We start from the raw sequence: 15816 nt of genomic DNA, 5'->3' as shown, positions 1-15816 counted from the left end.
CTACTCCTCTTTCAGTCAAATCATATTTTCTCACGTTGCTTCTGATCTTTCCCCCAACTAACCTCAGATTGTGCCCTCTTGTTCTTGTGTTAGAAACATAGAAAAGCTACATTTGTTAAATGAACCAGGGCTGGAAAGATAAAGATGGCAGGGCCAATACTGACCTAAATGATCTGACTTGAAAGAAAGATCGAAGTCATGGTTTTTCTCCAATTAGTGACTGGGATTTTTCATGTTCGAGGTTTACTAAGGTTTTAGGTCAGAAGGAAGAGTTTCCAAAAGCTACATGAGGTCAAATTAAATATATGAGGAACAATGAAGGTAAATAAGCAGTGAGCATGAAAGGTCAAGCAATATGAAAGGTCTTGGCTCATGGCTCATGAATTAGTTAGGGCATCTTTTGGAAGCTTCACAGAAGACACACAATTCTCTGTCCAGAAGTGGTGAATAGCTTACTGTTTAATTATCAAATTATGAATCTCTAATGCAAGCAATTAATTACTGATTTAATGCAGTATGCTTTTGAAGAGGAAAAGAAGATGGGTAGAAAAAGAAGAGCAAAGAAAAGAGTGTGAAGCTCACAGTGAAAAATTATAGGCTTTGTGTTGTATGTTGAGGTTTAAAGACTAAAATAAATGTTCATTGCAAATCTCAAAAGCCCCAGGCTTTGTCTAGGCCAGTGTTTCCCAACCTTGGCAACTGGAAGATATCTGGACTTCAACTACCCGAATTCCCCAGCCAGCATTCGCTGGCTGGGGAATTCTGGGAGTTGAAGTCCAAATATTTTCAAGTTGCCAAGGTTGGGAAACACTGGTCTAGGCTATAATGCCATTTTCATACAAATGGTTTTAAATTTCTGTTATTTAAAGGCTATGAAAACAGGAACACCATAAAACACCTTTTATTGGTAGTAACCCTTGGGGGGGGGGGAGATCTATTCAGTTTAACAGTTTTAGATTTTGTTGAAAGTTAGGTTTATATAACCAAATTGCTGACTTAATCCATACTTGATTACAGAGTATTTTGTTCTCCAACACGACTTGACTCCTTAAGCTCTGAAGCCACATGTCCGGTCTGATTTAAGCGCATGCAGCTTCCTCCTCCCTTTCCCTCCTGTGTTCATGCCATGTTTGTTATCAAAGGGATTAACAGGAAATCAAAGGAGTCATGTTTATTTCACAAGAGAGAGAGCGTGTTCCGAAGCTGCCACTGAGAATTTATAGAAAACATCTACTGCAAGGTGCAACATTACCTGGAAGGAGCTTGATCCCAGGAAATAAATAGCGGACTGTTGGGTTTGACTTAATAGTGTTGGTTATGACCTATAAAGCCCTTCATGGCACCAGACCAGATTATCTCAGGGACCGCCTTCTGCTGCATGAATCCCAACACCCAGTTAGGTCCCACAGAGTGGGCCTTCTCTCGTCAACTAAACAATGTCATTTGGCGGGGCCCAGGGGAAGAGCCTTCTCTGTGGCGGCCCCGGCCCTCTGGAACCAACTCCCCCCGGAGATGAGAATTGCCCCCACCCTCCTCGCCTTTCATAAGCTCCTTAAAAACCACCTCTGCCATCAGGCATGGGGGAATTGAGATGCTCTTTCCCCGTGGGCCTTTACAATTTATGCATGGTATGTTTGTTTGTATGTATGATTGGTTTTACAATAAGGGTTTTTTAGTTGTTTTAGTATTGGATTTACATGTTGCTTTTTATTATTGTTGTTAGCCGCCCCGAGTCTACGGAGAGGGGCGGCATACAAATCCAATAAATAGGTAGGTAGGTAGACAGACAGACAGACAGACAGACAGACAGACAGACAGACAGATAGATAGAGTTTAAAAATCACTATTTAGGGCTTAATGAGTTGAATGAACAGCGTGAAGCAGGTGCAATGGAGCAGTTATTTGGGGACCTTTCCTGATAGTCAGGACTGCCAAAGAATGGAATGGGCTGAACTGGCGAAATGGTATCTTCCTTTTCACTAAAACGTCCTCTGCTGAAATGCTTTAGAAGTTCTGGACCAAGGGGAGAGTTGGGTTAGATGGCCTCTCTAGCTTTTTTTTTTATTTTTCTGCATTTTTGCTTTTTCTTTTTTCTCTCTTTGCTCCTTTTGCGCTTTGTTAATTATTGTTCTTTGTTAAAAAAAAAGGTTCACTAAAAGATTGTTTATTTGAGAAGTTCTGTTTAGCACCCTCCCTGTTCTCAAAGCGAAGATGATCATGACTATGGCTGAAGACAGACTGGTTGTGTCTACAAAATATTCTGCCTGGCTGAGGATCAAAAACGCAAAGCAGAATTTGAAAAATGAATGGAGGTAAAGAACTAAAGGTATTTTATCCTAATTCAATGATCCAAAAATCTTGTTATTTTAAATATTAAAAAAACCCTCTAATTTCAGCATCAGGCTGTTTCCTAGATTATACAACTTGAAAATTTTTATTTACAACTTTTGCACATTAGGGGTGTGCAATCCACTTGAAATTGAATTGTGTTAACAGAAAGCATCCAATGCCAACCTCATAGGAAGCAATCTGATCTTGAAAGCCAAATAATGATGGCTCTTGACATGTTATATAACAGCTCAGTCGAGGTATTAAATAAGTCAAATTATACAAGTCGAGGTTCGACTACTGCAACGCTCTCTACATGGGGCTACCTTTGAAAAGTGTTCGGAAACTTCAGATCGTGCAGAATGCAGCTGCGAGAGCAGTCATGGGCCTACCTAGGTATGCCCATGTTTCACCATCACTCCGCAGTCTGCATTGGCTGCCGATCAGTTTCCGGTCACAATTCAAAGTGTTGGTTATGACCTTTAAAGCCCTTCATGGCATCGTACCAGAATATCTCCGAGACCGCCTCCTGCCGCACGAATCCCAGCGACCGATTAGGTCCCACAGAGTAGGCCTTCTCCGGGTCCCGTCAACTAAACAATGTTGGTTGGCGGGTCCCAGGGGAAGAGCCTTCTCTGTGGCGGCACCGGCTCTCTGGAACCAACTCCCCCCGGAGATTAGAACTGCCCCTACTCTTCCTGCCTTCCGTAAACTCCTTAAGACCCACCTTTGCCGTCAGGCATGGGGAAATTAAACATCTCCCCTGGGCACGTTTAATTTATACATGGTATGCTTGTGTGTGTGTCTGTTAGTATATGGGGTTTTTCTTAAATCTTTAAATATTTTAATTAATTGGATTATTATGATTGTTTCACTTGTTGTGAGCCACCCCGAGTCTTCGGAGAGGGGCGGCATACAAATCCAAATAATAAATAAATAAATAAATAAATAAAGTCAGATAACTGCATACATGACAATGTACAGTTGTTAACTGTGAAAAGAATTTAACCTCCTAATCATATTTATCTTTGTAAAAATTAGGTATTGGAGGGAGGAAAGAATGCAGGGGAAAGATTTTGGAAATACCATGCCTTTCCCAGAAGAATTCCATGGAATAAAATCTGTTTGCTTCGAACACTTTCCCGAAATATTCCGAACTTTGCAACATTCTAAACATGGCAATATTTCAGGAGTTGGACTACATCATAGCAGCTGTTTAAATCAGTATTTCTCAAGCATCTCTGCTTGGAGATGTGTGGACTTCAACTCCCAGAATTCCCCAGCCAGCAAGGGTTAGCCAGGCTGCCTGGGGAACTCTGGGAGTTGAAGTCCACACATCTTCAAGCAGCTGAGGTTGAGAAACACTGGCTTAAATCATTCAGTAAAGGACACCTAGGGGTTAAGTTTTGTTGGCAGGTTCTACACCAAGAGTCACTGGCCTTGAAGCCGTTTGTAGAAGACAGGAATCTTCCCAATAAATACCAGAACTGAAGGGTGTGGACAAAACCCTTTGAAGCTCTCTTCACCCAGTCAAGGTAGAGATTACAGAATGTGAAGAATCCAACTCAAGGGCATTGCTGGCATCCAATCTGCCCCAGCAGCAACTACAACAATCTTGTGATTAATGCCTTACTGGGGCCCAAGGGCAGGAGCAGTCTTTTGGGTTGCACTAGCTTCATCTACTCGATAAAAGGTTTGTGGGTAATCTTCATGCAATAAGGAGGCCTATGTCTTCCCACAGAACCAATGACAGGACAGACAGACGTACATTTTGCAATAAGCGAGGCTGAATGAGTCAGCTTAGTTTTTCATTATTATCAGCCAAAAGGTTCTGATTCAATTTCTTCTCTATCGGAGCCTGTAGTCTTATAGAAATGTGTTTTGTTTTGTTTTCAAACCTGCCCTGGTTGAGAAAAGCTTCATCTAATTTTATCTCCAAATCTAATTTTATTTGCATTCAACAATCAAGCCCTTCCTTATTACTGCCATACAGCCTTAGAATACTCATTTTGGCCCTCCGTTAATGATTCCGTTCAACAGAAATCAGTTTGAACTGCTGAAGAGGTCCACAGGGCATTGTTAGCAGCCACGCAAATTAATTGTAACAGTCCATTTGTATCAAGATGTTAGGGTTCATCTATTTTTTAAGGTACCTTTTCTGCAATTCCATTTTCTGTGGTATAGATTGCCATAAGTTCTGTGTCTTCTGTGTCTTGATCACCACTTGAGGTCGCTCCTCCACTTATTACAGCCTAAAGAAATTATAATAATCAATAATAATACTCTATAAAATAATTACAGTAGAACCTCTGGTACCAAACACTTCTGACCACGACCAAATTGGGTTCCGACCAAAAAATTCACATTTTCTTCTCTCCATGGCCAATTCCCCCACCCCTTTTTTTTGGTAAGTGCCAAATTTTCAAAATTAGATTTGAGTCACAACCAAATCAGTTTGCGATCAAAGTTATGGAATGAATTCTGGTCACGACCAGAGGTTCCATTGTACAGAGTATACAATATTATCTTGCATAACAAAATATTATATTTTAAACCAAAACACAGAACAATGTAAAGTACAGAAAATGTTTGACTTTGTTGAGTAGTTGGGGATGAGAAGTGTCAGTCAAAAATAAAAATCTGATGAGGCAAATTTCCCAGAATTATAAGCAAACTGTCTGAACTTTTCTGTTATTTGGAGTGAAGAATTAAATCATACTTTGTCTGCTGCGTCCAAAGTTATCGGAATAGAGATTCTTAAAATCAAGTTGTTATTGTAAAAAACATTTTTAGAGAAACAATTGCTACACAGAAGCGTATAACTACAATTACAATGTAGATCCTAAATTTGACAAATAAATAAATAATTCCAATCCGTGTAGTTTTTTACTTATATCTAAAGTACTAAATACGCAGATATGTATCTATAGTAAACTTAGATTTTTTTTTATCAAGAACCTCATGAACCAAACCATGGGGTTTTTTTTTAATTGCATTACCTTAGTTTTTATATTATGCAAGTGCTTTATTTTTTTATTCCTAAACACGATGCATAAATGTGCACACTTATATCCCTATATAAATTTGCCATTTCTAGCTGCTCCCTTCCCTCCAGGATCTGTGTGGGGCATTTCTGTATGGTTTCCATCTTTAGGAGAATCCGGTGGTACAGCCACCAGGACTAAAATGACCTTCCGTGAATTGCAGCCCTTCAAAGAGGCTTTGTGACATCCTGAGGGATCTATGAAAGCAATCTTCCTAATCTCGTTTAATGCATTCGGAGAGATAAGACTGCAGTCACTTGAGCAATCCAATCAGCCAACCCTATTACATCAGTTTTCTGAACAAAATAAGGCCAAATTCATTTTATAAGGTTGGGATGGCTGCTCCTTTTAAGTCCTTTTGCTCCAAAACACACTCAGCTCTAGCCTCCATCTGATTTACCCAGACAGCCTCCCTTCAGAACCCAGCAATCAAACGCTTGCAGAGGAAGGACCTGTCAGAAAGGGATTGTGACATCAGTGAGAAGCCCATCACAAGGCACTCCTTATCTAGGCTGAATTCAACAGCCTGCCCTGCGAAAAGGGGCTTGCATGACTCACGTCTTGGAGAATTAATGCTTAACCCAATACGACGTATAAGCAAAACTACTACAGATGAAATGCCTCACTACTACTACTACTGAAGAGCAAATTAACATTTGGAAGAGCCGGGGTGGCGCAGCAGGTAGAGTGCTGTACTGCACGCCACTAAAGCTTGACTGTAGATCTGTAGGTCAGTGGTTCAAATCTCATCACCGGCTCAAGGTGGACTCAGCCTTCCATCCTTCCGAGGTGGGTCAATTGTGGGGGCGATACGCTGGCTCTGTTAAGAAGTGCTATTGCTAACATGTTGTAAGCCGCCCTGAGTCTAAGGAGAACGGCGGCATTAAAAAAAATTGAATAAATAAATAAATAAATTTCTAAAAATGAACTTACTGGCAATGTAAAGAAAGCCGTGTGTTTGGCTTCGTCCTCATACTTGGCCTCGGCTGGGTTCCCAGTTTCTACAGACTTCGAAGTAGTGTTCTTTCCAATCCCCATGGCTTCCCAAAGTACTCAGGAAATGGAACTGGTGACTACGGTCTGTGGGCAGAGTTCTCAGTAGGAAGGAAAGCACCAGGGAAGAGCCGTCTCAGGGGACCTTAGCCTTAGGTCCTGGACACCATCGGTCCCTTTATGGTCCCTAGAAATGGAAAAGGTGGAAAGACATTTGCGAGCGTTTCACAATCCTCACCACTTACTTACATCACGAACGTCGTTCAATAATTAAGATTTCCTTCCATGAGGTAGTTAATAACTATTTCCTCCCAAGTTATTTTGGTGATACCAATCGATTGGTTATGTGCCCTCAAATTGTTTTCAATAGATACGGGACATATCTTATACGGTGGGGTGTCAAACTCATGTCGTCACAGTGGCGTCACGTGACATATCGGGACTTAACCTTCCCCCCCTTTCGTTAAACCAGATGTGGGCGTGGCCAGCGCATGACGCATCCAGTCCGTGGACTGGGAGTTTGATAGCCCTGCTACAAGGTTATCTATCGCAGAATAGATCTCAATAAAAACCTACAAATTAGATCTGGTAGTATCTTTTCAGACAAAAAAGCTTTCAGTGTGTTAACATATTCCTTCTGGATTTTTAGACCAGACTTTTTCTTCAAACCCTTCCACCTCTGAAACAGTGGCTGGAAAGTCCACAAGCCAAGCCCCCCCCTGCCCAAACTGCCCTGTCCCCATCCCTCAGCTGGACTGAGGCTCGGGCCTTGGCTCAAGTTCATGAATGCTTAGTTTTCAGATAAATAGGAGTTCAGTTAAGATGGGACCCATGATGGCGAACCTATGGTGCATGTGCCACAGGTGGCACGCGGAGCCGTATCTGCTGGCACGCAAACCATTGCCGTAGCTCAGCTTTAGCGTGCATGTACGAGCTCGCCAGTTGATTTTCAGCCTCCACGGAGGCTCTGGGAGGGCATTTTCAGCCCCCGGAGGGACACAGGAGCTTTTTCGGCCTCCCCAAGCTCCAAGAAAGCCTCTGGAGCCTGGGGAGGCCGAAAAACAGGCCCAGCAGAAGTAGGGAGATGGGAAGGAGGTGTTGCACGCATGTGCTGGGGGGTGGGGCACACGGGAGGGCATTGCGTTATGAATGTGTGCACGTGTGTGTAATAACACACATGTGCACTCTTTCGGCACCAGAGGAAAAAAAGATTTGCCATCACTGGACTAGACGGAGCTCTATGCATAAAATGTTATTCTTCTTGAGGGTAGATATCAAATTGAGTCCCCTGGCTGTGCCGTTTTATGCATGGTTTGCTGAGCTGTGTGATTGTTTTAATAAGGGTTTCTTAATGCGTTGTTTTAATATTGGATTTGTACACTGTGTTGTTTGTTGGAAGCCGCTCCGAGTCCTTGGCATACAAATCTAATAAATAAATAAATATCTTTCTCCTGTCCTAAAACAGCAGCTCAGTCAGGAACGGATGCCTGATCCTTTGGTTTGCAGTCTTTGCCCTTCCTCCCAAACTGAACATGGCAAAGTCATGGCAAATCAGCCCCATGCTCCGCTTCCCTCTTGACGGGGAACAGTGACTAATAAAAATCTACTGTTTCTTCTGAAATTGCATCTGAAAGGCAGGTGAAGTGGGAGCAGGAAGACGGGTCAGAGCAAAACATGGAGCCCAAAAGAGCAAGGGCAAAAAAAGGTTCCATTCCAAAAACACAATAAGCTCAATTTATTATAAAAGGCAATCGAGAGAATAAATCTGTTTACTGGGGAAATTGGAAAATTAGCCTGTGGCACTTTCAGGTAAATTTCCTAGAGGAAAAAAACAGCGAATAGCCCGGCAATTGGAAACAAATCCCTGGACGAGCTCCCACAAATTCCTTAGCAAGCTAAGAATTTACTTTGCCTTCCTCCAAAAACATACCTCTAGGAAGACCAAGCAAAAGGCACATGAAAAAGCAAGGAACAGGCAGAAAATAGTTAAGAAATGCTCCTTCTATAATACAGTGCAAGCTCACATAATATTTGTTCTGCCAATCAAAGCAGGCCCTTTATAAAGGGACTGCAGAGAGGGGGGAAAACGTGATTCAAGTTTCTGCTTAGTCACAATGACAAAGCTCATCACTTTTAAAAAGACTTTCACTAGTGAAACAATTGAGTAAATCACAGTTGGTTAAGTTTGCACACAGGGCCAAAAGTAAAGAAATCACGTTGGTGGCTCAATGGCTGAGCCCCCCCCCCCCCCAAATATCTTGGGACTATGTCAAATTTTGGAATCTTGTTTTTAAGTACTGTATAATGTTATTTATTTTAACTATATGTTATTGATCTAATGCTGCCTCTGTCTGTGGTATAATTCTGTCATCTGGGTTTCCTCAATTTCTTTTCCATTTTCTTTTCCTTTTAGTTATGATAATTTAATCTCTACCTAAATTCATAAAATTTCGTGCATACATTCCAATATCAAGCCTGAAATTTCATGGGGAAATGAATGAGTGCTGGTCTGCTTACAGACTGCAAATTGTGAAGCCCTATAGTAAGGGATACTATTAAGTTCTCACAATTACAATCACTCCAACTGAATGGCCCCCCTTGACAGTTCTAATATAAATTCATGTAGACAAGGTTAACTTTTACTTCTTGTTTCTAAAACAGCAGAAAATTTGGGCAACATCTAGCTCATCCCTGGAGGCTTGGGAATTTTTTTTATTTTGTATTTGTATTTATTAGATTTGTATGCCGCCCTTCTCCGAAGACTCGGGGCGGCTAACAACAATATAAAAAGACAATGTAAACAAATCTAATATTAAAAATAATCTTAAAAACCCCAATTTGAAGAACCACTCATACATACAAGCATACCATGTTTAAATTCTATAAGCCTGGGGGGAAGGGAAATTTCAATCCCCCCATGCCTGACGACAGAGGTGGGTTTTAAGGAGCTTGGGAAAGGCAAGGAGGGTGGGGGCAACTCTGATATCTGGGGGGGTGCTGGTTCCAGAGGGTCGGGGCCGCCACAAAGAAGGCTCTTCTCCTGGGTCCCGCCAAACAACATTGCTAAGTCGACAGGACCCGGAGAAGTCCAACTCTGTGGGACCTAACCGGTCGCTGGGATTTTACTCAACAGTTACCAAAAAATAATCCTGAACGTTATCTTCCCAATTTTTGCATGAGAAGAGATAGGAGGGAAAGGGTTAACATAGTAAGGAAACGGAGGTGGCTGCCAGCAGGGCAAGAAAAGAGGTAATAAAAACTGGGCATCAAGGGAGGCTTTCGGTTGACCAACAGACCAGATTCCCTTTGAAAGCTTGTCACAAAAATGTCCCGATTAGCAAAACAAAAGCACTCTGAAGTATTCTGAACAAGCCAAGCGGATATAATTTGGGCAGGGTAAAAAAAGACTGCCAGGACTTAATTCTGCACAACCAAAAAGTCTTTCATTTTCTCACAACAGGATTACTTGAAAAGATGGAATTTGGAAGGTTGGTCAAACCAGTTTGTCCATTCAGTGCCTTCATTTTGAGAAGACCATGCAGGGAGGTGACAACATTATTTCCTTATCAAGGTTAACTGTCAAAAGAGGGACTTCAGAGGCTCAGGTTTTCCATAAAACTGAACAGAAAAAAAAAGGACAGGCTGTCAAGCCCAAAAGCAGCAAAAAGGAAGATAACTTTAACGCTAATTTTGCCTTGTTTTTTAAAAATCCCTTCATTGCTTCAGTTTTTTAATAGGGTATTCTATATCTATGTCATCTTTAAAGGGACATTCCTATGTCAGTGACTTTATTATGCTCTTGTTGGTGATAAAATTTTTTACATTCTGCCCTCGAGGCAGTTATAAAAAGCATTAGCAAAACAAACTATTCAAATCCATAAAACTGCGGCGTAATCTACATGACTTCTTGACACTTTACTAAACAAAAGGGAAAGATTAAGCGACTTGCAGTTCAAAGGTTTTCTTAAACAGAAATACAGACTGAATATAACATCCAAAAGAATATTGTGTCAATGTCCCAGACAAGGAATTTACCAAGAAGAACTCAAAACCCATAAGCCCACTTCCATTGTTCCAACTGACCATGCGTCCAGAAGTACGGGTCAGAGGTCAGGGGTGAAAGGCAAAGCATTCTGTGCATGCGCAGAGGGTAAAAGAACCCAAATGGCGCGTCCAGGTGGATGGGTGGCCGGAGCCTCACACTCCCTTCAAGACCGGCTCTCTGATGACCCATAGGTATGAGTGAACGGGGAGCATCTCAATGTGAATCAATCCAGATCATAGCACAGAAACTGACTCCCAAATGTGACAAACAGAGGATCAAATAAGAACTCGCTATTGGAAAAATATCCCTTACATAAGCTGTATGGAACCATTTCACTCCAGTTTATTTATTTATGAATTATTTGGACTTATATGCCGCCCCTCTCCAAAGACTTGGGGTGGCTTACAACATATAAAACCAATAAGAGCATCCTTAGTCCAAATGCAAAACCAATTTAACTAATCTAAAAAACCCCAAATCCTGAAAACTCAGAAATAACCAATCACTGTCAGACATACATTCCATTCATCAGCCCAGGTGGGGCGGGGGGGGGGGGAGAGAGAGAAATATCTTAATGGAAAATAGTCTTTAAACCAAGCAATATTCCAGAAATCAGAATTCATGGCTCACTATAACAATATTCCAGATGAGACAATTGGTCAACAATCAAAATAATCTATTTTTTTTAATTGCCCCTTTGTTATAGGGTAAATCTTCTGTTCAAATCTCTGTATCCTTCCCCCCCCCCCCCCCTTGGCATCACACTCCAAATTTCCCACATCAGTCAGTCTTAATTTTCTGTCTGTTTCAGTTCAGTTCACGTTTCCCTCTGCCTGGTGCACTGTTGCTCAATGAGTGGGACCACAGCGCCCATCCTCCCCGCACAGCTGGGCCACTGGATTTGTCTTTTAAAATTTAGATCCCCCGCTCTCCCTGCAGCTCAAGGCCATCTTTCTGGGGATCCTTCTTCCTTTCATCACCATGAGAGCAACCCTGTCAACTGGCTTCGGTTGAGAGAGGACGACTGTCCCCAAACCACCCCACGGATCGCAATGCCCGGCGGTAGATCTGACCTTGAGGTTCCTCAGTCCTGTTCAAAGATGCCCTGCTTTCTTAAGATTATGGAAGCTGTAACCTGGCATGGCAGGAAAAAAGCTGATTCAGAACTTCCAACCCATGTCCTGCCCATTAATGGTGGACTTTAATGTTTAATAGGAGAATCAATATGGCACAGTGGTGAAGGTGTTGGACTGGCACAGGTTCAAGTCCCCTGCCGACCACACAGAAGCTTTCCTGGGGACTTTGGCACAGATGCTTTTTCTCAGCCCAAACTACTTCCTGAAGAGTTGTAGGAAGAAACCAGAGGAGGGAGTAGTACTTACATTTGTCACTATCAGCTCTGGGAAGAAAAACAGCGTTTAAATCTAATAAATAAAACTCATAACATGGATAGCAAAGCTGAGGCTAAGGAAAAATTTGCCAAGGCAAATTTTGAAAAATCAGAGATTGATCTGTCAAATGCTTTATTTCTTGAAAAGCCATTTTACAAGGTATTTATAAAAATAATATATATGATGCCGATTCATCTCAAACTGTTAAATACACTGATAATCTTAGTGAAAAGGCTTTTTTTCCAGTTATGAAAATTCAATGCATAAAATATTTTAAAATCAAAATTCAGGATTGCACATAAACTATTGGCATCTCACTAGTTGAGTGTTTCATCTGTATTAAACTTATTTCATTCAGTAAATTAACTTACCTTAAGATACTAGCACGGATATGATTTATGCAAAAAAAAAAACCCATCTGCTTCCTATCAGTTCCTGGCAGCTATTGAACTCTTTTATGGCAACAGAACCATGATGAAGGAATTGAAGTTTTAAATATTGCATCCAATCAAAAGCAAGTGTTTTTATATTACACAATTACTTAAAAATACCAAGACACACCACGTGGTCACATGGTATTGTATAAACCTCTGACATAACTGTAACACTTTCCAAGTATTAAAGCAGCTGTTAAAAAAAAAAGGATTTGTATGAACAAGTTATGTCATGTGAAAAAATAAAGTTACTCGGGAAGAAATATGCCAACTCCATGAAAACAGTAACAACCATTTCTGCAGAATGAGAATCCTTCCAGCAAATGCCCTCTTGCTAATTTCGGAGAAATCCAGTCTATCAAATGAACAGCTGGAAGATATGTCACAAGATCAGTAAGATCGTGATGAAAGTTATTATTTTACAGAAAGAGGAATAGATGCTTGGAACAAACTCCCAGCAGACGTGGTTGGTAAATCCACAGTCACTGAATGTAAACATGCCTGGGATAAACATAGATCCATCCTAAGATAAAATACAGGAAATCGTATGCCATCAATCTTCTATGTTTCTAAGATGCTGTCAGAAGCAGCTGTGTGCAAGGGAATAAATCAGTTTATTTTGCTCTTAGTTTCAGAGCAGCCAGAGCAGCGAGCTCACAATGAGGTGTTTTCCACACACTTCAGTGTCAGAGATGGCTTTGCATGGACCAAGGTTCTGTGGACAATAGCACACGGCATAAAATGGGAATCCTTTGGCAGGTGTCGTGCTCCTGACAGTTTGGACTGGATACTTTCTTGAATAAGCCACAAATGGACATGTTCTCACAACCAGGAAGTCAAAATTAACTGACGTGGTTAGAGGAAGCCAGGTTGAGTCATGTACAATTGCTGCGTATGGATAGGATCAAGAGGCCAAGCACGTTGATGTGACGTCATACAGAAGCAGCACAGAAACAGCACGTCAGTAGCAACATCGCAGGGAAAATATGATGGAAAAAACACACGCGGGAAGAAAACAACATGCGCAGTGATATACACACAAAGACCAAGATGCGTGGAAGTTTGAAAGAATATTCCAGGGAAATTTTCTTTTATATTTCTCTACATTATCAAAATTTCCCTCCCCCTATTTATAAGCAAGCACTTTTGAACAAAAGTGCGGGTGAAAGTGTTGAGGCAAAAACAGAAGTATGAGGACATCAAACTAAAATTAGGCTTGGTAACCTACATTTCCTATAATTCAATTCTCCCCCCCCCCCCTCCAAATTTTGTTTTTAATACAGAGGAAAGTTATGTAAAGTAATTGTGATAACCAGACAATTTCTATTACTGTGGTTTTTTTAAAAAATAAGGATGGCTGGCACATAGTACAGTAGTCCCTCGCTATACCGCGCTTCACCTACTGCGGCTTCACTTCATTGCGGGTTTCTGAGGAAGTCGATCGGCAGATTTAAACAGCCCACCGAACTCGATCGGCAGGTTTTTCCAAAGAAAAAATATATCTAAAATTGTAAATACTGTATTTAAATACTGTATCTAAAATAAATACTGTGTAGAAAGGGTTTATAAACACTTAAAACAATGAAAACTTACCAAACAATTACAATATAAATACTTAAATAAGTACTATCAGTCGATAAATTCCCCATCGCGGATTTCACCTATCGCGGCCAGGTCTGGAACGTAACACCAGCGATAGGTGAGGGACTACTGTATATGCACACACCACGTTCTGGAAATGTTATTTTCTTATGTACACCAAATAGTCGTTATTTTAAAAATGCTCTAATGCTATATTATCAGTGAGTTTACCATGTACTCCCAATGAGTCCAAAATCAATTTTTTCTGGAAAAATGCAGTTTTCCAGTCTCTCCATATAAGTACCTCCAGACATCTTTAATTCACTAAGGATTTCATATTGCCTCTTGAGAGTGCAATTACACAGGGTCTACGCCATAATTAATGCAAATTACAAGCTATGCAGATTTAATTGCCGATTTCAAAGCAATAGCATCATGATTACGGATTTTTATTCTGCCACACACATGCAAAGGGTTGCTGCTACAGAGCTTGTTGTTATCCCTCAAGGAAAGAAGTGTCTCTGCCCACCCATCTTCACTGGGTCCAGCCTCAGAAAAGTTGAAAGTTGGTGTTGGGAAACCACATGGGCCGAGCAAAGGCAGCATAGCACAAGGCAGTTCTATTCAAAATAAACAAACTTTGATTTTTACTGCTCTACTTATTATAACTATCATTGTCTTCCTACAACTCTAAAAGTCTCAGGCTGTTAAATTAGTTCCTCTGCGCTATCAAGCTGAACTTTATAACAAATGAAATCTGAATATAGTCTGCTCGGTATTACTCCCCACCAGGGGTGATGGGCTACCACATTTTTTACTACCACACTGTGGGTGTGGCTTGTGCATTTTCTTTCAACATCTTTCAGTGCAAATTGGGTGCTCTGGGGTGGGGCTCCATTTTCACTACCCCAATGCGTTCTCCCCCCCCCCCCCCCCGGTCCAGGCAGCCCACTCCTGGTTCTAACTTACTTCACTTCTGGTTCACTTCGTCCCGCAACATGTGGGTGCGCGCACACATGTGCATATGCAATGCTAATTTAAAACACACACACACCACAAACCAAAAAACAAAATGACAACCACATGCACAGTGCCAGAAACCCGGCGTCTGTGCATGATCAGAAGAAGAAAAATTCAAACCCAGAATTCATTTTAAAAAAATTTAAAAAAAGATGCCGGCGCCTGCAGACCAGCACTGACCAAACCGGTTCCGTGACATCATCGTGATGTCACCAGCAAACTGGTCTAAACCGGGAGGAACCCACCACTGCTCCTAGTTGTTAAAAGCCTTGTGTCATCCCTGCTTTCTTCCCTATAAATAAATACTGATGTACTTATTAACATAACTATGTGTTATGTTAAGTGTTGAAAGAAGGTTTATCATTATCTTAAGGAGAGAAGGGGGGGAGGGTTATGCCTTCAGCATTTTTGCTTTTGTCTTCAAAAAGGTCGTTTGCCCTCCCATTCCTCTCCCCCCCCCCCCTCAGCTGTTCTGAACAACCCTCTCTCCAGATTATCACCAGGGAACATTCACCGGTTCTTTCCCAACTCCACCCGTCCTTGAGTCAGCAGAAAACTGCACTGGCATGAACTCTCGCTGCCTTCCCGGCTAATCCCCGTCTTCTCCTTGTTCTGACTCAGAACCAAACAACACCGGGCTGGTTCTGCACGTGCAGAGCAGCCGGTTGCTGCCTCTGGCTCTGCCCCAAGCCTTTGCCCCCTGCAGCACCGCCGCAGAAACGGTCCAAGACCAGCTGCACAACTCTACACGTCACTGCTTTTAAACATCTGCCGGCAATCTAGTTTATGGTTTGAGGCAGGGTTTCCCAACCTTGGCAACTTGAAGAGGTCTGGACTTCAACTCCCAGAATTCCCCAGCCAATTCTGGGAGTTGAAGTCCAGATATCTTCAAGTTGCCAAGGTTGAGAAACACTGGTTTAAGGGTTGTGAGCTGGATAGAGCAGCCTTTTTTGAAGAGGGGGGCGCGGGAATGTTTCTCT

The 15816-nt window shown here is 41.7% G+C and overlaps 1 protein-coding gene across 1 annotated transcript in view; it reads right to left on the bottom strand.

The window, feature by feature from the left end:
• SLC23A2 (solute carrier family 23 member 2) overlaps positions 1 to 15816 on the bottom strand; it is a 68724-nt gene that overhangs the window by 37801 nt on the left and 15107 nt on the right. The window contains exons 2-3 of the mRNA XM_070765984.1: positions 6306 to 6552; positions 4482 to 4580 (exon numbers count right to left, since the gene is read on the bottom strand). Of these exons, the coding sequence (XP_070622085.1) occupies positions 4482 to 4580; positions 6306 to 6410 (204 nt within the window). The 5' untranslated portion in view covers positions 6411 to 6552. The remainder of the gene's footprint in view (positions 1 to 4481; positions 4581 to 6305; positions 6553 to 15816) is intronic.

The sequence above is a fragment of the Erythrolamprus reginae genome, chromosome 12 (genome assembly GCF_031021105.1).
Source record: "Erythrolamprus reginae isolate rEryReg1 chromosome 12, rEryReg1.hap1, whole genome shotgun sequence".
NCBI lineage: Eukaryota > Metazoa > Chordata > Lepidosauria > Squamata > Dipsadidae > Erythrolamprus > Erythrolamprus reginae.
The sequence above is the reverse complement of the archived record's forward strand: the minus strand, read 5'-3'. Positions and strand labels throughout refer to the sequence as shown.